This window comes from Aristolochia californica, unplaced genomic scaffold (genome assembly GCF_029961685.1).
Source record: "Aristolochia californica isolate CCGP_79_NKW_82.1479 unplaced genomic scaffold, dmAriCali1.0.hap1 SCAF_12, whole genome shotgun sequence".
Classification (NCBI taxonomy): Eukaryota; Viridiplantae; Streptophyta; class Magnoliopsida; order Piperales; family Aristolochiaceae; genus Aristolochia; species Aristolochia californica.
In genome coordinates, this window is record NW_027181793.1 from 4150990 (window position 1) to 4174085 (window position 23096).

At 41.2% G+C, this 23096-nt stretch overlaps 1 protein-coding gene across 1 annotated transcript in view; it reads right to left on the reverse strand.

Annotated features, from left to right (window-relative positions):
* The window catches only part of LOC137945910 (probable glucan 1,3-alpha-glucosidase), a 76734-nt gene extending 56067 nt beyond the window's left edge, over positions 1–20667 (reverse strand). Inside the window, exons 1-2 of the mRNA XM_068791999.1 lie at positions 18900–20667; positions 2520–2793 (exon numbers count right to left, since the gene is read on the reverse strand). Of these exons, the coding sequence (XP_068648100.1) occupies positions 2520–2793; positions 18900–20519 (1894 nt within the window). The 5' untranslated portion in view covers positions 20520–20667. The remainder of the gene's footprint in view (positions 1–2519; positions 2794–18899) is intronic.
* Between the last annotated feature and the right edge of the window lie 2429 nt (positions 20668–23096).

Sequence of the window (23096 nt, forward strand, 5' to 3'; positions counted from 1 at the left end):
CTCCATTAAAACAATCTGGGCCTGAAGCCCTATCACATTCCATACCAAGTACAGCCCGCTCAATTTCTCTAGCTGAGAAAGGGGACTCTAATAGGGAAGCTGCTACATGGGAGAGCCAAGAGAAACATATGTGCTGAACTTTTGGCCTATTTGTACATTCATCCGAATATAGATTTGAGAAAAACTGAACCAACACATTAGTGATTGAGGTCCGACACGATGTTACTTCATTATCAATACATAATGAGGTAATTCGGTTGGATCTCCTTTCGATGCGATGGCATGAAAAAATTTGTGTTGGCATCGCCTTCCTTCAACCATTTAAATCTAGCTCTTTGCTTCCATCGAATTTTTTCTTGATGTAGTATAGTATTAAGTTCAGAATTCAGAGAATTTCGGGAAGTAAACTCAACAGGAGATAAATACTTTTGTTCCTCCACCAGGTCAATATCCGCAATCGGAGAGAGGAGAGATGCCTTCTTGGCACCCAAAGAGGCACGACGACTTGTCGTCCATTCCTTAATTTTTCCTTTTAAAAATCGTAGCTTGAGAGGGAAAACCCACTCTCTCCTACCATAGTTTGGACCTTCACCCCACCATTCATTTATAAGGGAATAAAAAAATTTCTCAAAGAGCAATGAGTTTTCAATTCAAAAAGGGGCAGGCCCCCATTTTTCGAAGGAGGAAGAGAGCATGATAGGCCAATGGTCAGAGCCCACCTTGTTGAGCACCCGTCCAGTGACATTGCCAAAAAGCTACAACCAATCAGGGCAGGCCATAGAGGTCCAGTTTTGAAAGAATTGGTTGTTGTTGGCCGTTTGACCAAGTATAGTTCTTTCCAAAGAGAGATATCTCGTCAAGACTAAAACCTCCAATGAAATATGAGAACCCCCGCATTGAAGCAGATATGGAATTTGCCGAAGGTTTCTTCTCATTGCAAAATCAGAGAGCATTAAAATCCCCCGCAAATAGCCAGGGGAGTCTCCACAACTGATAGAGCTCAAAAAGCTCTTCCCAAAAAAACCTTCTCTCCCTATATCTTGTAGGGCCATAAACTCCCCCCACCCACCATACTCTACTAGAGGAGTGGTCCCGAAACTAGATTCCCAAAAAGAAGCGGCCTTCAATAACATTGAGAGCATCAAAATTAGTGGAATCCCAGGCAACGAAAATGCTACCGGAATGACCAATAGCTTTGACTGCCACCCACTTTATTGAAGGGCATGCCCATAGTTCCTTGGCAATGGCATCAGTCATCTCTTGACATTTCGTCTCTTGGAGAATCACAATATAAGGGCTTAAACTGAGATAAGAAACTAGAAATCATACCGGGCTTCCGGGCCACACCAATTCCGTTGACATTCCAAGATAACAAAATCATTTGTTACCTTTCTTTTGGACTCCCAGAGTGGTGTTGTCCCCCGGCAGCTGACCCTTATAAACAACTCCCATGAGACGCACCAAGTTCATCATTTGTTGCCACGTCTCATCATCATATTTGTCACGCTTAAGTTCCTCCACTAGCCGAGACGACCTTTCATTTCGGGGAGGGAAGTAGGTCTCATGAGGCCTAGGTTTGGTCAAACTAGATTCACCGTGATGAATAGTGCTTTCCTGGCGACGCCTTCTTCTTTGGTAGGTTGCTAGGATAGGGGAAGAGGCCGAGTGCACGGGAGCAATGGCTTCAGATGTTGACGCAGCATCGAGATGATGAAGGTGAGAGGGGGAGGTGGGAGGCGATGCCATTTCGGTTCTTTGAGGAGGGGTATCTTGTACGGCAAAGTTGTTTTGGTAGATGAGCTCTGTGTGAGTGTTATCTGGAAGCTGGGTATGCCAATCACCAAAAGATGCAGAACATTTTGGGAGGGGAGAGCTATGGGTAATATCTTCGACCCTCTCAATGATATTTCCGTTCCACTCAGAGTGGATCCCAAAGTTGTGTGACTCATTGGGTGAGATCTGAAGCGTGGGACATGTGCCAGACAGAAACCTGTTGCTTGAGGTTGCCAGCCACGCATAAGAAGAAGAAGAAATTTTAGTCACTACTCTTCTGAAATTTCTTTCTTGTCTACCCTTTTCCTATTTGTGTTTTCTGGTTCTCGTCACCATAGCTCTCATTCACCAAGGGACTCTTGGGTTCAACAACTTCCAGACAAAGTAATTTGGAAAATTGAGTTCAACTTGTAGAAAAAGTAGAAGAAGAAGAAGAAGAAACAGAAGTATCAAGAACCATGGAGACAGAGGACGAGTCTCCAGCAGAAGCTATAGGAGAGAAAAGCAAAGTATTCGATTCTACCTCGAGGGAGCCAAAGTGAGAGCTCTGATACCATGAAAATTTTGAGGTCAAGATAATTCTCACGTGTGAAGATGAACTTTTTATAGTAGAATGCAGAGCCTTACAAGTAGTTACATCAAATAAGTTATAGCAGTAACAATAACTGAATTACAGCAGTACAAAATGGTAAAACACTAAAACAACAATATAGATAACACACGTGTTATTCTATCAAAACACTTACCAGAAAAGGACATGCCAGTAAGGCCAAGATTAAGAACCATAGGGACTGATGCCTTAAGATGATCCCAGTCTGCTGAATTATCTCCAGTCCAAACTGCTCCATATCTTTGACTTCCAGCAAAAAATGCTCTTGACAGAACAAAAGGCCTGTCTTTTCCACCTCCTCGCTTTAGGAGCCCTTCAGTGGAAGCCATGTGGAAGTAGTATCCATATGCATTATGTAATTCTCGGTGTTCTACTCCTCCATAATGTAGTGCATCCCTAGGCATAGTGACCTGGTTCAGGTTTCACAACCATTAAAATAGAGTTCCATGCAAGGAAGAAAGTTCAGCTTTTAATGAATAGCAAAATCAGTTAAATACAGTTCAATGAAAGGAAGAAACTTCAGCTTTAAATGAAATAGCACAATCTTGTGGGTCAAAAAGAAAAAGAATATGCTTGGCTTAAAACAAATGCAAATGCTCAGTAATGCGAGACACTGCTAAATAGCACATTTTGGCAACGAACCACAAACTATAGAAAAGGCCAGGACACTAATCATCTAGCAAGAATTAGAGAAAATTATAAGAAAATAAAAAGAAGAAGAAGAAGAAAAAAAAAAAAAGGCAAAGCAAGCTTTTAGAAAATGAGTAGAAGGGGATTTTGGTAATTTTACCTTAGCTATAATTTCTGGAAATGACATTTTATTGTTCAGCATGTTTAACTTTATTTGTAGTTCAAATTTGATGTAATTTGAGTCAGTCAAAAGGGAGATATAAGGGATTATGTAAAGTCTAACTAATTAGGGGCAATGCTGTTATTAATTGAAAGTTAATTGAATAAGGACCGGGGGTCGTGCATGATCCCCAAGGAGTGCAGTTTCTTGTGGATCTCTTCTCTTTTTCTTCTCTCCCACATCCTCTCTCTCAAACACTCAATTTCACTCATTTTGACATGGTACCAGAGTTCTAGGTATAGGATTCAAGCCTTCTTCTATTGAAGTCAACAAATTCAGAATAAGGGATTGTTGAGGTTTGGTCTTGACAGATTTCCATAAAAACAAATTGATTTTTCCCATTCTTTTCTGCCAAAACCTTTAGGTTGTTGGTTTTTACTGCTATTAGGTGCAGTCTAATACTAAGATAAAGTCCTAGAGGGATTTTTTGACTTGGGAAACTCCCATTTTTCAGGTGCGCAGACCAATACAGGGCTTTGTTGCTGCATCACCCACTAGGCAGGTGATATCAGCCCTAGTTTTTGCATGATATGCAATTGTGAGTGATTAAAATCATATATTCTGGTGTTTTGTTAAAGTATACCTGCAAACCCAATTTCTTGAGGAGTGGGGCCCACTTACCCTAAGCACCTATCTTGTGATCGAAGCTTTATTTGGCTAATTGTGCTTGTTTAGTGACAGATATGGCAGACTCTGGTGAAGTAATTACTCCCTCCAGAGAATCCAGTAATTCAGATGGAAAAGATACAATCATAATTATTTTCGAAAGATTAATTGGTCAGAATTATCTTGTATGGTCAAAAATCTGTTCAGATATACCTAAAAGGCAAGAAAAAATCTAAGTTCATTAGAGATGATCCCCCGGTCCCACTAAATGATGATTGGGAAGCTAAAGATAGACAAGTGATGACTTGGTTACTTAAAAGTACTGATTCCAAGGTCATGAATCGAGTTATCAACTGTGACACAGCTAAGGAGATGTGGGTCTCTTTAGAGTCTATTTATGCTCAAGAAAGTAATTTGTCAAGGGTATATAAGTTATATGCCAAGATGTTTAGCCTCAAACGAGGTCAACAATCTGTTACATAGTATTATAGTGAATTAATTGGAATACTGCAGTAGATTTATGTTTTTCACCCCTTTCCTACTTATTAGAGGGAAACACGAAAGCAGCATGGACAAGTACACATTGCAAAATTTCTAGATGGATTAGGACCAGAATTTGATGTTGTCCAAGCACAGCTTCTAGCTTCCAGGGGTGTTCTTTATCTATTTTTTTTTTTTTTTGAAAAGGATGTATATATATTAACAAAGATAAATTACAAACGAAGAGGGAGCAAATCCCTAACAACAAGAGGTTGCAGGGTTGGCTCCCTGCTTGGCAAGCACATCTGCTGCCAAATTTATAGATCTTGGAATGCGAGACCAAATACAAGAGAAGAGTGAGGCAATTTCTAGAATCTCCTGAAAAATGTCCCAATGGCGCCATGGGGGAGTGTAAGCACAATCACACCAACCAATAACCACCTTCGAGTCACCTTCAATGTGGAGCGGACCACTGCAATTGTCTCTGAAATCGCAAAACCCATTGAGGAGACCGTGGAGCTCAGCCGACGTTGAGTCAGAAATGCCTAATGGGCCAGCATACAAGAAAGACTAATTGCCAGAGGGATCCGTGATAACTCCCCCAAAGCCAACAATCCTGGGATTACTAAGAGAAGAACTATCAAAATTCAACTTTAGGAAACCAGGCTCCAGAGGAGTCGATTCCTGCATGACTTAGACCTTGGTTCCAATCGCCATCTTTGCTATGTTGTTCCAATTTTCACAGATAGAGGAGCCCACAAAGGAGGAAAAGGGCCTCTTAGTAAGAAGCCAAGCGGAGATTTGGCCAGACACATGGTCAACGACTCTTACTACGGATTTACATTTAGCATCAAAACGCATGCAGTTGCGTTCATTCCAAAGCCCCCACAGAATGAAACCAACACATGCAGAGATCATTAGCTTTCCAAGACCAAGAAGAGGAATACCTATGAGCGACTTGGTGAAGGAGATCAGATCTGCCGGCATATAGAATTGCAGCCCCATCTTGCAAAGAATGGAAGTCCAAACATTCCACAAGAAAGGATATTGTAGCAGGATGTGACTGGTTGTTTCAGCCTCTATGTTACAGAGAGGGCAGAGGGTGTCAATAGATGAGTGGCCTCTTCGTCAAAGCACATCTGTCGTGAGAATCTTTCTTTGGCAAACGTTGTGCATGAAGAATTTTATCTTTGGTGGTGCACAGAGACGACATACAAAGAAAATCTCATGCTCCCTTTGATTTAAATGCCAGTCATTGATGTATTTGTATGCAAAAGACAGAGAATATACCACTTTTGTCAGGCCACCAAATGAGCTTGTCCGCCACCGAAGGTCTTATTCTGACATAGTTCAAAGAATCCATCCCTCTGCTTGACTCCAAAGCTCAGTGTCGGAGACCCCTTCTGGGGTGCAAGCTCAAACTATCCCCCTCAAAAGCATCGGCTACCAATATTACCCTTTGTGAAGAAAGGAGAAAAAGATTCCTAAACGAGGTCTGTAAAGGTTTCAGTCCCGCCCACCAATCATCCCAAAATTTTAAGGATCTGCCGTTTCCAACATAAAATCTACTGGTTGAGGAGAATTTTGGAAGAAGTATAGTAATCTCCAAATTGGGTATCTCCGGTTACCACTTGAAGTCCACCATGGAGTAGGACTACCAAACTTAACAAGAACCAGTTCCTGCCAAAGATTAGAAGTAATGGTGTTGAACTTCTAGATCCATTTTAGGAGCAAAGCTTGGTTCATTTCCTTCGATTTCCGAATCCCCAAACCTCCCATGCGCTTGGGCAAACAAACTTCCTCCCATCTAACCAAATGATAATTAAAGACATCTCTCGATCCCCTCCAGAGAAATCTTCTTTTTAACTTATCCATGACTTTACATACGAAGGTGGGGCAAGGCATAAAGGACAATGCATAGTTCGGGATGCCCGCAATACAAGACTTTAGGAGAATGAGCCTCCTGCTTTGCTGAGAAAACGCCCCTTCCAGGTTGCAAGCTGTGTCTCAATCTTTTCCACCACAGGATTCCATATATTTTGGTTTATGCGACCATTGAAAAGGTGTCCTAGGTAAGTGGTTGGGAGGTTAGTTGTTGTACAGCCAGAGAGATTTGCCATATCAGCAAGGAGTTCAGGCCTGACGTTGAATCCCATGAGGGATGTTTTCCCCCAATTAACTTTCTGCCCTAAGGATAATTCAAAAAGTCCCAAGACCGCTTTGATCCTTCTAGCTCCTTCCATATTTTCGATCCCAAAAATGATGGTATCATCCGCATACTAGAGGATGGGGATATTAAAAGCTTGTTGGAGACTAATAGGGGGGATCATCCAAGATTAACAGCCGAATAAAATGTAGAGAAGAGGAATTCCGCTACCATGTTGAACAGAAGCGAAGAGAGTGGATCACCTTGTTTGATCCCCCTGGTCCCTTTGAAATAGCCGCAGTCCGAGCCATTGAGAATGAGTGAGAAGGAGGCCGAGCCCACGCAACTTTTGATCCAAAATCTCTATTTTTCGCTAAAGTTTATTTTTTTCATTATTTCATCAAGAAGGATCCAATTTACTCTATCGAAAGCTATTTCCAGATTGAGCTCGATGGCTATTCTCAAATCCTTGTTACACCGAAAGTGATCAATAAGTTCGTGAGCTGCCATTGTGGAGTATAGGATTTCTCTCCCATTGAGGAAAGTGCCTTGTCCTCTGTGGATGACGATCAGGAGAAAAGCTTTTAACCAATGAGCCAAAATTCTAGCAATGATTTTGCAGGCACTTTTAACAAGACTAATTGGCCGGAAGTCTTCTGGCTTCTCAACACTGGCTTTCTTCGAAACCAAAGTGATAAAAGACGGGCCAATGTTGTGGAAGGTGATGCCATTCTTGAAGAAACCATGTATCATTGCAGTGATATCCTCCTTGGGCCTTGACCAAAACTTTTTAAAAAAATCTCCATTAAAACCATGAGGGCCTGGGGCCCTATCACTTTCCATGCCTAAAACGACACGCTCGATTTCTCCAACACAAAAGGAGATTCTAACAAAGAGGCAGTTGTTGGAGAGAGACAAGAGAAACTGATGTGTTGAACCTTTGGCCGATTTGGACACTCCACCAAATATAAATCTGTCAAAAACTAAATCACACATTAGTGATCGAGGTCCAACACGACATTACCTCATTATTTATACATAATGGGGTAATTCGGTTGGATCTCCTTCTTGTCGATGCGACGGCATGGAAAAATTTAGTATTTGCATCTCCTTCCTTTAGCCATTTAAATTTGGCCATTTGCTTCCATCGGATCCTCTCTTTATGCAGGATAGTATTGAGATTTGTATTTAGAGAAACATGGGAAGAGAAATCAGCACCCAAAGAGGAGAGAAGCCTTCTCGGCACCCAAAGAGGCACAACAACTTGTGGCCCATTTCTTTATTTTTCCTTTTATGAACCGCAACTTTAGAGGGAAAGTCCACCCTTCTTCCGAAGCTTGGACCCTCAATCCACCATCAATTTATAAGAGCTTCGAAATTTTTCTCAATCAACCATGAGTTTTTGAAGCGAAAAGGAGAAGATCCTCATTTTTCAAAAGAGGTGGTCGGCATGATAGGCCAGTGGTCAAACCCAACCTTATTGAGCACCCTTCCAAAGATATTTCTGAAAAGTTGCAACCAATCTAAACAAGCCAAAAAACAATCTAATTTCGAGAGAATTGGTTGTTGTTGGCCGTTAGACCAAGTATAGTTCTTCCGGGAAAGAGATATCTCATCCATACCACATCTGCCAATGAAGTCTGAAAAGCCCCGCATTGAGGCAAATATGCAAGTAGCCGGTGGCTTCTTCTCATTGCAATAGCGATTAGCATTAAAATCACCGGCAAATAGCCAAGGGAATCTCCATGTCTAATTAAGCTCACAGAGCTCATTCCAAAAGATGTTTCTCTCCCGATATCTAGTCCAGCCACATACTCCACCCACACACCATATTCTACCGGAGGAATGATCTCGGAGATGGATGCCCAATGAGAAGCGACCCTCAGTAACGTTGAGAGAATCAAAATTCGCAGAGCCCCAAGCGACAAAGATGCCACCAGAGTGACCAATGGCTTTTACCGCCACCCACTTTATCGAAGGACATGACCAAAGTTCCTCAGCAATGTCATTGGTCATCTCATGACATTTCGTCTCTTGAAGAATTACAATAGAGGGCTTAATTGAGAGAAGAAGCAAGATATCATGCTGCACTTCCGACAAGCACCAATTCCTCTAACATTCCAAGATAACAAGATCATTTGTTACCTTTTTTTGGACTCCCGGCGCAGCGCTGTCCCCAAGCAGCTGACCCTATAGACAACTCCCACAAGGCATGCCAAATTCATCATTTGATGCCACGTCTCATCATCATATCTGTGACGTTCAACTTAAAGAGTTCCTCCACTAGACGAGACGATCTTTCATTCGGAGAAGGGGAGGATGGAGTATTGTGATTTCTCTCAGGAAACCGAAGATTAACTGCACTTCTTCTTTGGTAAGTAGCTAGGACTGGGGAAGATGCAAAGTGTAGGGGAGGGGTGATTTCAGATGTGAATTCAGAATCGGGGTGGTCAGGGTTTCCAAACTCCATGTGTGGGTGAGAAGGTGAGGTAGGAGGCAACGCCATTTCTGTTCTCAGAGAGGAGTCTTGCTCAACATGATTATATTTGAAGCTGGAATCACCGTAGGTATTTCCTAGAAGTTGGGAATGTCATTCGCTGAAAGATGCAGAGCTTGAGGGGAAGGGGACACCGTCAGCAATATTATTATTTTTCCCCTCTGTGTGTTTCTCAATGTGGGGTGACCCATCAAGTGGGTTCTGAAAGGTGAAAAGGCCATTGTGGGTAATGGGCGGAAGACTTGTCACAGAAGGGTTCCCAGTATTCTCGGTGTTAGAGGTTTCGAGCCACGGGAGCTGGTAGTTTCTCTCTCGAGTGGGCTTCCCCACGACCTTGAGATGAAGCATGGTAGGGAGGCTTACCTCATGATTAGGACTTTGTACGACAGGCAGCTCACTCAGGTGAGTATTTCGACTATTCATCATCTCGAGACATTCAGTGCGCTGGTGACAGTTTGACTGCGCACCCCAAGACATCGAGCCCTATGCAAGGGTGTCTTGGGACGAGGGAGACAAAGTGGAAGTACAGCTGTTTTTGAAAGGACTTTTCTGTACGTGACAAGTCTAGCGCTTTTTTGAAAATTTAAAAAAAAAGGAGGATGTGGATATGCGTGATGTCTCAACATAGGAATTCGGGAAAGGTGGGTTGGATGGGAAGTCTGACGTGGAGCCAAGTTTTTCTTTTTGAAATATGGGATTCAAAATTGATATTTCTGAGGGCATAGTCTCGGTATCCGGGACCATGACAGAGGGGGCAAACCTTGAAGAACTCACAAGAAAATTCAAATTTGAATTAGTATTCAAGTCTGAACTCGGTAGCGAGGTTGACTCACTTGAGCAAGAGGATCGTGCTGAGTGGGTTCGGTGTTGACTCGTCGGGAAGACATGTTTGTGAACACTAAGGGGAGAAGCATCCCATTCGATGCCAGCGACTCTCCGACGAACTCAGAATACAAAGTTCCCTGAAAGAAACCTCGATCCATACAAAATCTTTGCCGTAGATGATTTTCAAAAAAAAGAGGTTCGGTCCATCGGGAATTTGGGGCGACGAAAGCCGTTGCCACATCCAGCCTGTCTTTTTTTACGTGTTTCCCGCCCACTGGATTAGTTTCCGAAGGAGCTGAAGATATGATTTAGCACCTCCTCCAACCAGAGCTCGATCGGCAAACCTCTGAACAAGACCCATTGTCCGAGAGGACAAAACAATGAGGTCTCCTCCCACTTCGACGCAGACATCTCTTCTTCTTGCTCCCATTTCTCAGTTTCAAGAGCAGCATCAACATCCTCCATCGATTTGAGAAAAACTAACCATTTTCGAGAGTCCATCCATGCTATTTTGGGCAAGTAATCAATTTGGATTTTATCACGGATCCAAGGTGCAAGGTTTATGCTATTCCAAATATCAGATTTTGTTGCCACGATGAAAACTGGGCTCAAAGCCTTCCTTCCCGTTAAGAAAGTGTCGGAGGGCAAATGTATGGTGGGGTTCTAAGTGGTGGGGTGGGTAAGGCTCAATGTCGGAGGTTGTAATCTCGCTCTCTGGCTGGTATTCAGAAGGAAGGGGAAGTGGTGGACGTCATTTCTGGAGGGGGGGGATGGGTGCTCGGAGAAGTTAGAGTTTTCTTCGGTGGGATATGCGCACATTTTTCTCTGATGGGTGAGATAGTTTCTCACAATGCTTTCCAACGGGGAGGATCCAAAAACCTCCGGGAGGTAAACATGCGCACATTTTTCTCTGATGGTTGAGATAGTTTCTCACAATGCTTTCCAACGGGGAGGATCCAAAAACCTCCGGGAGGTAAACATGCACCATAATGAGCATCCCCCTCCTCTAAATAATCTTAAGCTCCCTTATCCCCTTCTTTCGGAACACAGAGAGGGAGAAGGAAATATCTCCAACTCGAATCTCCCAGAGCATTAGTACTCTCACCGTTTCACCTTCCTCAAAGCATCAGACGAAATCTGAAATCGCCATAGGAATCGAAATAAAAGATCTTCTTCTCCCATTTCTAAGGGTTAAACGAATTACCTTTTCGATTTGCCCTGATATCAATTCAAGAGAAATATCAGAATCTCCACAAACCCATGATGAATCCCACACATTACATTTTTCCTTCCTCTCTGTATTTCTACCTCTTGCCGTACTCCAAAGCCCATCATCCTCCGTCACCATAGTTTTGCCAAAGTCATCGTGCCTCTGTTGCATCGTCGCGGCTGCGTTCTCCTCGTTGTCAGAGACTCTAGACTGAGGGAGGTATGAGATTCGCCAACCAACTTCCCTGGAGGAGGTCGGGGTTCCTCCGCAGACGAGGATATCAGAGGAGCAAACCGACCCCAAGCACCGATGCTTGAAGACGAGAGGGGAAATGGGTTCGCTCCTCCCGACGTCTACACATGCCGACTCCACCTCTGATTCCAGGATGCTTCCAAGGATGTTCAATCTCTCTCTACTGCATATAACAGAGTTCTGCGTGCAAAATCTGCCATTGTTTCACAGGAGGATAAAGTTGTTATAGGTGTCCCTATGTTTGCCTTGAACACTCTAGGATCCACAAAAACTTTTAAAGGTAAAGGTAGTAGTATAAGGGGTAGAGGTAGAGACAATCAGGCAGAGGTTGAGGGCATGGTGGTAGTAAGCAGAATAGAAAGTGTATCCATTATGGACGGACCAACCACTTTTTATAAGTGTTGGGCCAAATTTGGCAAGCCCACATGGGCTAATTCTCTTATCATGAGACTACAGAGACACCTACTAGGCCCATAGTGCATATTGCACCTGGAGCATCAGATGAGATGCAACAGCTAGTGTTGTATGGCATAGTTGACTGGTGCTTCTACTTTGGCATCTATGGCTCTAGCTTCACTCCTACACCTACCCTGGCTAGCTCAAGTACGTCAACTCTACATGTGTGTCCTTCCTCTACCTGGGTTCTTGACTTAGGTGCCACTACTCACATGTCACGTATGTCTTCATTATTTTCTAAATTAAAAGAGACTACTATGATTCCGCATGTTACCTTGGTTGCTGGATCCATATCCTCAGTTCAAGGAATGGGTACATCAGTTCCATCATCTGTTTATTTTTTTTATTTTTTATAAAGATATATTGCATTAAAAGGCGAAAATTTACAAAGGAAAAGAGAGAAGATCCCTAACAACAAGATGTTGAATGGATGCTCCCTACTTGGCAAGCACATCTGCTGCCGAATTTGCAGATCTCGGAATGTGAGACCAAATACAAGAAAATAATGAGGTAATCTCTAAAATCTCCTGGAAGATTTCCCAATGAGTTTTGTTTCTCTTTCGCGTCCGGTGACATTCCGGCGGTCACAGCACACAGAGCTCCCTGAAAGACACCTCCAGCCATACGAAGTATTCACCGAAGCTCAATTTTTGGTAGCACGCCTCTCTCCATCGACAGTTGGGGTCGACGAAAGCCATCGCAACATCAAGTTTTGAGCCTTCCGCCGTGGTTTCCAACCATTGTATTATCTTTCCAAAGGTGGTAAAGATTTTATTGAGTTCCTCCTCTATCCACAATTCAATTGGTAGACCACGAATCGAAACCCATTGGCCGAGAGACTGTCCTACCGGAGTTGTTTCCCATTCCGCCGCAAATAGTTCCTCTTCTTGTAGCCAATTTTTATTTTCCAAAATTTCTTCCGTTTCCTCTCTCGATTTTGTAGTAACCAGCCACTTCCCGGGTTCCATCCATGCAATTTTGGGTTGCAATGAGAAGAACTCGCCGAACAAAAAAGCAAGTCTGATGCTATTCCATCTCGCGGAGGGGGATTCCACGATGAGGCTGTTGTTGAGTTTCCGTTTCCCATTTTCAAAAAAAAACGGGGGTAGATTTATGATCAGGAGTTGGCCAGGAGTTTGGGGGATTTTCTGGTGGGGGCTTGAGGGTGATATAGGGAAAGGGGGTTTAGAATTTTGGTTATTCGGGATGGACATTGAAGGGGGGGGCGGGCGGGGGGGGATGACGAAGATCTTTCCTGGGAGGCAATTGGTTTTTTCCTTTTCTCGTTGCGGAAACCTCAGCACATTTCTCGTCGATAGCTAGGATCGATCTTCGCAACTCTTTCCAACAGTGATAATCTCCGAGAGTTTCCGGTAAGTACACACGTGCCATGACTGTTAGTCCTCTCCTCTAGAGTACTTTTAGCTCTTTGATACCATTTTTCCGGCATACAGAGATGGTAAAGGAAATTTCATCGATGCGGATTTCACGAAACCTCTGAGCATTTCCAGAATCTCCTTCTTCAAAACAGAGGGCAAAGTCCGTGATTGAGGCAGGGGGGATAGAGATATAAGATCTTCTTTGCCCATTCCTTATCGTTAGACAAACTACCTTTGCATTTCGTCCCTGCGTTAGCTCCAACGAGATTTCGGTGTCGCCATGTACCCACGATGTGTCTCCCTTTCTAATGTTTCTTTTCCGGAACGCAGATCTTACCTTCGCCATGCTCCAGGGCCCATCCTCCTCCGTCACCGGCGATTTGCCTCGGTCCTCTTGTCTCCGGCGGGCCTCAGCATCTGACGTTTCCACTTCTTCGGTTATGCCAGGAGGGGGGGATTGTTTATCTTCTTTCCTCCCTTCCGTTGCCGGGGAGAGAATCGTCGGAGACCTATCCTTTAGCCCCGACGATGTCTTCTCACGTTCCTTCGGGCGACGCCTCATAACTCCACTTCATTCGATGCAACAATAATCTCAGGTGACATCAAAGTTGTTTTCTCACCTAGGAGAGCGAGTGCACTAGGTACACAAGGCCTAGACCATAATGGGAATTTCAGTCAACATATAAAGGATTGATTGCTTGCCAAGAGAAAATGGTGGACAAGGTTTGCAGACCTGCCAAGCTTTGCATGAAAACAACCAGAAAATAGCCAGCCTATACTGTTTATTCCCAATTTCCTTTGAATTTATTGTCCATTAGTCAACTCACAGAGTCTATAAATTATTTTGTCACTTTTTACCCTTCTCATTGTATTTTCTAGGATCTTGCAACGAGGAGGACAATTGGTTTCGCATGTGAGAGAGATGGACTACTATTTTGAGAGCCACTCACTACAGTCATTACAGGCATTACACTCTGATGATACTATCACCATGCCCTCAACCTTTCCCACATTTCCTTCTAGTATTTCATTTCAATGTGAGTCGTGTCAACTGAGCAAGCATCGACGGACAAATTTTCCTTTTAGTCAATCTAGAAGCAGACACTTATTTGACATCATGTATTCTGATGTTTGGGGTCCTTATCCTGTATCTAGTACTTTTGGTTATAAGTATTTTTTGTCTTTCAATGATGACTTTAGTCATTGTACTTGGGTGTATTTCCTACAGGAAATATCTAAAGTATTCGATAATTTTCAACTTTTCTATTTTGAAATAAAGACACAATTTGATACTTCTCTTCGTGCACTTCGCACTGACAATAGTTTGGAATTTATGAATTAGAAGTTTGATTTATTATGTCAGAGTAAAGGGATTATACATCAGTCCTCACGTGCGTTTACTCCACAGCAGAATGGAGTGACTGAGCGTAAGAACTGTCATCTGTTGGAACTTGCACGCAGTATGATGTTCCACATGAATGTTCCAAAATCTTATTGGGGCGATGCGATTCTTACTACCTGTTTCCTCATCAACAGGATGCCTTCTTTTGTCCTAGGAGAAAAAATAACTTTACAGGTATCGATGCCATGAGACACATTATTTTCATTGTCTCCTCAGAGTATTTAGATGTGTTTTTGCTTCGCACATGTTTTCTCTTGCTTGCAAAAAAATCATCACCTTTTGGAAAACATGTTATTGGTCCTGGTAGAGATAAATTGTCTCATCGGGCTGTAAAATGTATTTTCTTTGGATATTCTTGTACTCAAAAGGGGTACAAATGCTTTTGTCCATCTACTAGAAAGACATTTCTACCTGCCGATGTCACATTCTTTGAGAATACCCCATTCAATTCATTGGTCTCTATAGATGAATCTCCATGTCTTACAGGTCCAAATATTGTTGTTCCTCTTGTGGTAGAGGATGTTCTATTCCTCCATCCGATGCTACTAAAGGGAGACCTTTATAGGTATATTAGAGACAATGTGTACCTACACATTAAATCTTAGATCCTCCTCTCACATCTGCACCTGAATCCTCCTTGCCTACCGATCCTAAGGTGAGTGACTTACACTTTCCTATTGCTCTTCAAGAAAGGTATGCGCAAAGGTACAAGGTATCCATTGTCTCACTTTGTTTCTTTTGATTCCTTGTCCAATTGTTATGAACACTTTGTTCTGTCACTATCCTTTTTGCAATGCGGAGGCGGAATCCACCAGCCATATTCTGCTACAGTGCCCGTTCTCATGGAATGTGTGTACCTCTGTCCTATGCAAGTTGGGGTTGCAATTTTGTATATCAACTGATCTGATCTCTTTTAGCAAGTCGATCATTGGCTATCCCCTTCCTAGTCTTAGTAAAGTGATGATCTCCGCATGTGCCAGTTTCGTGCCATGGGGGTTTTGGAATGAACGTAACCAAAGGCGTTTCGATGCAAAAAGTGAATATGACGTAAAAGTAGCGAAAAGGGTGATGGGGCAAATCTCGACCTGGCTTCTGACTAAGAAGTCATTTTCCTCTTTCAAGGGTACCTCTATCCGTGATAGCTGGAGCAATCTGGCAAATATGCACTTTGGGGCCAAGGTTCAAGTCATGCGGGAGTGGACTCCCCCGAAAATTGGTTACCTAAAGTTGAATTTTGATGGCTATTCTCTCGGCAATCCGGGGATCGCTGGATCTGGGGGAGTGATTTCGGATTCATCTAGCAATCAGTGTTTCTCTTATGCTGGCCCGTTAGGCTTCTCCGATTCAACGTCGGTTGAGCTATATGGCTTCCTTAATGGGCTCCGCATGTTCAAAGACAACTGCAATGGTCCCATTCACATTGAAGGGGACTCCAAGGTGGTCATTGGATGGTGCGAGTGTACTGCCCCTCCGTCGTGGCGGCATTTGGACATCTTTCGGGAGATCTTAGATATTACCTCACTACTCTCTTGTATTTGGTCTCACATTCCGAAATCTGCAAATTCGGCAACAGATGTGCTTGCCAAGCAGGGAGCGTCCCTTCAATCTCTTGTTGTTAGGGATTTACTCCCTCTTCCTTTGTAATTTTTCTCTTGTTAATATAATACATCTTTATCAAAAAAAAAAATTGTCCTCATGCTCTTCTCTTTCTTCTGTGGAGGATGCCTTATCATCTCCTCAACGGAAGAAAGCCATGGAAGTTGAAATGGAAGCACTTCTGGATATAAGGCACATAGGTTCTATGTGATCTGCCGATTGGTGCTACAGAGGTTGGATGTCATTGGGTGTACACGATTAAATACAAAGCAAATGGCTCCATAGAAGGGTATAAGGCAAGGTTAGTTGGAAAGGGGTATACACAAACTTGTGGTGTTGACGTGTTTGAAAATTTCTCCCCGGTCGCCAGGCTGTCCATTGTACCAATTTTAATTTTTGTGGCTATAAATCAAGGATGATCACCATCCCAGTTAGACATAAAGAATGTCTTCTTGTACGGAGACCTACATGACGAGGTGTATATGGAGCAACCTCTTGGGTATGTTGCTCAAAGGAAGATGAGTAAAATGTGTAGGCATAAGAAGGACATATATGGTCATGAACAAAGTTCTCGGACGTGGTTTGATAAATTCAGTCTGATAGTTGCTAACTTCTCTGGAAGTCACTGTGATCACACCTTTTTCACCATGAAGCGTCAGACTGGTATAGTGGTCTTGCTTGTATAGGTCGATGATATTATCTTATCTGGTAGTGACGAGAAAGCCATTGAGGATGTTAAATACATTTGGCCAAACATTTTCAAACAAAAGATCTAGGAAACTTGAAATATTTTCTAGGCATTGAAGTGGCCAAAAGCAAAGCAGGATTGGTACTAACTCAAATAAAATATGTCACAGACATGTTGTAAGAATATAGCTTGTTGGGAGCTAAACCAGCAAAAACTCCTACGAAAGTTGGGCATGACTTTCATAATGAACAAAGTGAAGAGCTTATGGACAAGACAGTTTATTGTTGCTTGGTTGATTAGCTTATCTATGCTATAGTCACACATCTTGACGTCTCATTTGCTATGAGTGTTGTTAGCCAGTCTATGGAATGTCCATGGAAAGTTCATTTGGAGGCTACACAAAGAATACTGAGGTACTTAAAAGGGTCACCTAGTAAGGAATTGTTTTTTAAATCTCAAGATCACTTGAAAATAGAAGCTTTCTCTAATGTTGATTATGCAAGGTCAAAACTTGATAAAAAATCTACCACAAACATATGTGTATTCTTGGGAGACAATCTTGTTAGTTAGTTGGAAGAGTAAAAAACAAAATGTTGTAGCTAGGTCAAGTATTGAAGCTGAGTATAGAGCTATGGCTCATACAGTCAGTGAATTGATGTGGGTGAGATTTGTGGTTAGAGAGTTTAACCTACAGAAAGATGAACCTATGACAATGTACTTTGATAACCAGGCAACTATATTGATTGTTGGAAAACCAACGTTCCATGAAAGAACCAAGCATATTGAAGTGGACTATTACTTTATTTGGGATGTTGTGATGAAGAGAAGTAGTCACTCCATATGTTAGATCTGGCGATCAATTTACTAAATCTTTGGGGAGACGTGAATTTGAATCTTTTTGTGACAAACTGAATCTCATGGATATATATATACGCTCCAGCTTAAGCGGGAGTGATAGAAAATGAGTAGAAGGGCATTTTGCTCATTTTACCTTAGCTATAATTTCTAGAGATGACATTTTATTGTTCAGCATGTTTAACTTTATTTGTAGTTTAAATTTGATGTAATTTGAGTCAGTCAATAGGGATAAGGGATTATGTAAAGTATAACTGATTAGGGATAATTCTGTAATTAATTGACAGTTAATTGAATAAGGACTAGGAGTCGTGCATGACCCCAAGGAGAGTAGCTTCTTGTGGCACTCTTCTCTCTTTCTTCTCTCCCTCATTCTCTCTCTCAAAAACTCAATTTCACTCATTTTAACACAAGCCATGACATCAACTGCGTTAATTTTCCTTTTTTATCAGACTTATTCCTGCAACAGTTCTATAACAATAGATTTCTTTTTTGACTGAGGTATGAACCAAACGCAGGTTACCAACTAATCCAAATGACAATTAGGGATTTTCAAATCACATAAAGTTTTTAAGTTTCTTCACATTATATGGTTTTTTAGTAACTTGTGCAAGAGTATGTTTGAAGTAACAACAAGTTATTCGTGAGCATTGCATTTTTTTCTTTCTTTTTGGCTCATTTCTTGGTGGAGCTGCCTTTTTTCAATAACATTCTTGCCCTTCAGAAAAATGGAAAAATTGAAGTAACAATATTCTGACTTAAATAAAAGTTTCCCACTATCCTTGCATTTTTTTTCATCAAAGGTGTATAATCTTCAGCCAGTTTCTTAAGGATAACAGTTAAAACACTTCCAGACACCAAACTGTTTTACTAAATATCTTTCTCTAACACTGCCAATGAAAGAGGGGAAAAGAAAAAAGAAAAAAAACTATTATTCTCTCACTTAAAGCATCTTTAAAGAAACTGCAATCTATTAGTGGATATTCCTTATCTCTCCTGCTAGAATTGTTACATACTGCTCAAAAAAAAAAAGATATTCAACCTCTGATACAGGCCTTTTGCATATAAAATCCAAATGTAAAAATGCAGGGCAGAAGAAAAATGGTGAAAGCTACAAATTTAACATGAGTTTCAGGTTGTTGTCCATAAATTTTACAAATAGACCAACAAAGGTAACAAAGAGACACCAAAGACTGCTTATATTTTACAATTAAAAATATCGGATTATCAGCATGAATAACATATCAAAGACGATAAGTTGGGAAATAACCTACCTCAGGACCATTGAAGACTGAAGGCTCGTTCATATCATTCCATATATACAAGGAAGAAGTTGAACCACCATAATTATCCAATGAAAATTTGTCAGCCCACCATGCCCGAATCTCAGGATTCAACGTATCTGGATAAGATGATGAACCTGGCCAGCACCACCCATCAAAATCCTTCCCAGATGCATCTTTCACATAGTAAGCCTTTTCTGTGGCTTCCTTATGCAGATGATACGAATCATCACGTTTAATGTGAGGGTCCACAATTGTAACCATATGTCTTCCTTTAGCTGCCAAGTTATCCTGCATCTGTTCTGGATTGGGGAAGAGGACACGATCCCAGGTGAAGTAGCGTTTCCCATTAGCGTGCTCGATATCAAGCCATAATACATCATATGGAATATCAAATTCATCAAATTTTGAATCCACCTGCGCAATATCTTCTTCATCCCTGTAATTCCACCGGCATTGGTGATAAGCTGTTGCAAAAAATTGTGGCATTGCTGGATTACCAGTGACTGTTGTGTACTGATTCACCACATGCTTTGGGGAGGGACCTACAAAGAAGAAAGCATCCACAATCCCTGCCTCGCTCATCCAGAGTGTGTCAATCCTCTGACTCTGCACTGGTTTGGATGAATCTCCTTCCCAACCAGGGGCAAGCACATCAATTTGCATTTCAGCAGCATTCAACCAGAAGAACCCACTCGTCCCATAAGCTCTACCATGAGCCAGCATGAAAGGAATAGATCCGTAAAGCCCAAAGGGGGATTCATGCTCATACTCGAAAACATCCAAATTAAACAGGCGGTAGGGTTCGGAGAATTCCACCCCGGGACCCCTTGTCGGCTTCAGGGCAAGGCTCGTTGAGGCATGCTCCGGGATCCCATAGAGAAAATCTGCGCCATAGAAGGAAACGTCAAAGCTGATCGACTGAGGCCCATATGGTCGGCTATCGGTGTGGGTCCGGAACCGCTCCTCCCAATCCTCTTCTTTCCCGTCCTCACTCTTCTTCTTCCTGAATTGCTCAAAATTGAACAATCCCTGCGAATTAACTGAGATAAGCTTCTTGCCGCTGTCCTTCCAACGCACATAGATCTCAAACGGGTCATGTCGGACCACTGCTTCATGATCACTGGAAAGGTATACAACAGATGATGGAGAGGAATCTCCTTCCAGTTGGATGGAGGAGATTTGCTGAAGCCAAAGCTTGCTACTCTCAAACTCTGGTATGACAACTTCCGGTGGCTCAAACCGCTTCCGGGGCGGATTTAGACTCGGGTCTTCATAGATCTTCAAACGAAGGATTCCCTTCTGGTAAGCAGAGATTATAAGTAAAAGGGGCTTCACATTTGACTCATCACCTCCGGCTTCAGCCTCCATTTTCCCTTCTTGTGTTCTTGGGAGGAGCTTGGCTGTGAGATCTCCACCATCGATCTTGACATCGGACACAACGAGATTGCATGATTGTGGAGCTCGTTCTCGGGCACGCTTGCAGAAGGGTGTCTGGTTGCAGTTACGAAATTCATCTTTCTTCCAGGAAGAAACGAAAGAAAGGTTTACGAAGCAGAGGGAAAGAACAAGGAGAAGCGAGTATTTTTTCATCATGGATGAGCATCCCATGGTTCTGTTTTGGAATAGAACATCGAGATGTTTACGAAGAAGGGAAAACTCGTTGAGCTACGAGTACGGAGTAACCTAGCGACAAGCCACTACAGTTCTGCCAAAAGACGACGGGGGAGGGAGACATAATATTGGTGGGATTACATCTTACATGAGTTCAACGTGCGATCATCGCACACAAACCGTTCAATCATTATAAACATAATCGGAAGGATCTGTTCAAGAACTATTCCAATTTATTACAAAACCACCACCGAGTAGGAAGGGACAACTGCGAAGGGAAAATTTTTGCTTGACGCTCCCTTCCCCATGAGAGGAAACTTTTGCTTGAGGCTCCCTTACCCCATGAGAGGTGAACCCTTCTGCAATGCCTATTTTATCACATTCATAAGGAGATATAAAAATTGTTGTAAAAGAATCATGTAATTAGATATAAGTGTTGAATTTCTGGAAAAAAAAAATTACTAACTTGATATAATTTGAGTACATACGTAATCCAATTATAATTAAATTATCTTAATTTCAGTTACACCCAAAGTTAAATGCTAAAAAATAAGTCCTAGAATAATTTAATAATTGAACATAAATAAAATATTAACATAAATAAAATATTTACATAACTAAAACATCTTTAAATGAGACTATTTTGTGACATCTCCTCCTGTAAGAATCTACTATATTTATTCTAACTTTATAAGACTTCTTACTATGAGAATTATGTAAGACTCTTTCATATGTACTCTTTAATAATAAGATTTGAAATAAGCAAAAGAAAGAAGTATAAGTGAGAAACCTCCACTAACTTGTTTGTATTTTAATTTTTATATTCTACACCAAAAAACATACGATGCTTATAATAACAATATTAGAAAACACATGTTCCAAAAGTTGATAAAACAACTCTAGTGAAAAGAATTTAGTGGTCTAAAACCTTATTCTTCTTCACCGCGATCCAACCATTTCTCCATCCTTTTGTTCCAACCAACCCACCTACTCATACTCATCGGCATGGTCAATTCTAATGCATAAAGTAAAGAAGAGAGAATGGGTCTAAATAATTTAGAAGAAATGTGAATACAAAATGAAAAAGTAATTATATAGTATTAACTTCTAATATAACTTTAATTCTAGAAATAGGAAGTAAGAAATTTAATACTAAAATAAAATGTCCACATAAACCATAAGCTAATAGAATAAATAAAAATTACTTGAACCTAAAAGTAAATTTTTAATCTAGACTATTCTAAATTTTCTCAATTAACTTTCACTAAAGAGGGAAGATTATGAGAATGCAAAAACACCAATCATGTGATAGAGAAACAATGTAGATTGAAATGAAGAAAGAAGAAGGAGAGAAAAGGAGAAGAGGAAGAAGGTCTTCTTCAAACCCAAGATCCACATCCTGAATTTTTTTAAGGTATGTCCTCAAACAACATCTATACCATATTTATAGTAACCTAAATATAAAAAATCACAAATGCCCTTAAGGCTACATCTTGGGAACATACTAGGAGAAGTACATGAGTTTAAGACTCATAAGCTAAGAACTAACTAAATATAAAACCTTCATCCTTTTAACACTCCCCCTCGAGTTGGAGAGTAAGCATCAAATAAACCCAACTTGGAGCACAACTTTAGGAATAGAGATCCTTGTAATGCCCTGGTGAAAAGATTTACTACTTGATCATTTGAACATACACGAGTAGTAGTAATCTTCCCTTTAATGACTTGATTACGAATGAAGTGGCAATCAACTTCTACATGGTTCACTATTTCACGGATCAAGTGGGTTGTTAGCAATGAAGACGATGGTTTGATTATCAAACTCTATAGTTGTTGAAGATCAGGTATGGAAGAGTCTTGCATGACTTTCATATGAAGAAGTCTCACAGAGCAGTAATTAATATGGTAGAATCTTACAAGAGCCTCATATGAGGAGGTCGCACAAAAGAGTCTTATTTAAAGGTGTTTTAATTATATTAGTCTTTTATTTATGTTCAATTGTTTAATTCTATTAGGACTTATTTTTAATTGTTAGACTTTGAATATAACTAGGACATAGGTAGTTTAATTTTAATATGATTATACTTTTTTCCTCCATTATAAATAGAGGCTCATTGTACTCAGTAAGGAATAAGTCAATGAAGTATTTCTCTTTTCTTGAAATTCAACATGGTGTCATAGCAGGTTTTGTAAATTAACGTCACATCAATTTATAGATGATGGGTTTCTCTCTTTTAATTAGGTTTTAGTTTATACCCTAGTTTATTTTTCTCATTACCTTAGTTTACTGTCGTGTACTTTGGTGTCATCTGAGAGATTATTTGCCCTCCTTCTTCCTTTAATTTTCTTATGTTGAGCTCAAAGATTTTATCTTAGTAAAAACCTCCTCTCCAAACCGTGGAAGTACTTTGCTATCAATTTCCACAATCATTTATAAAAAAGTTTCACTATGGCATCTCTTTGTTGAGGACATTAGTAAAACAAACGACAATGTCTAGTAGCTGACTTGGATCTCTCTACCACGGTGACATAGAGAAGCAAAAAATTAAGTTTGGAAATTTCAGTCACAAATAA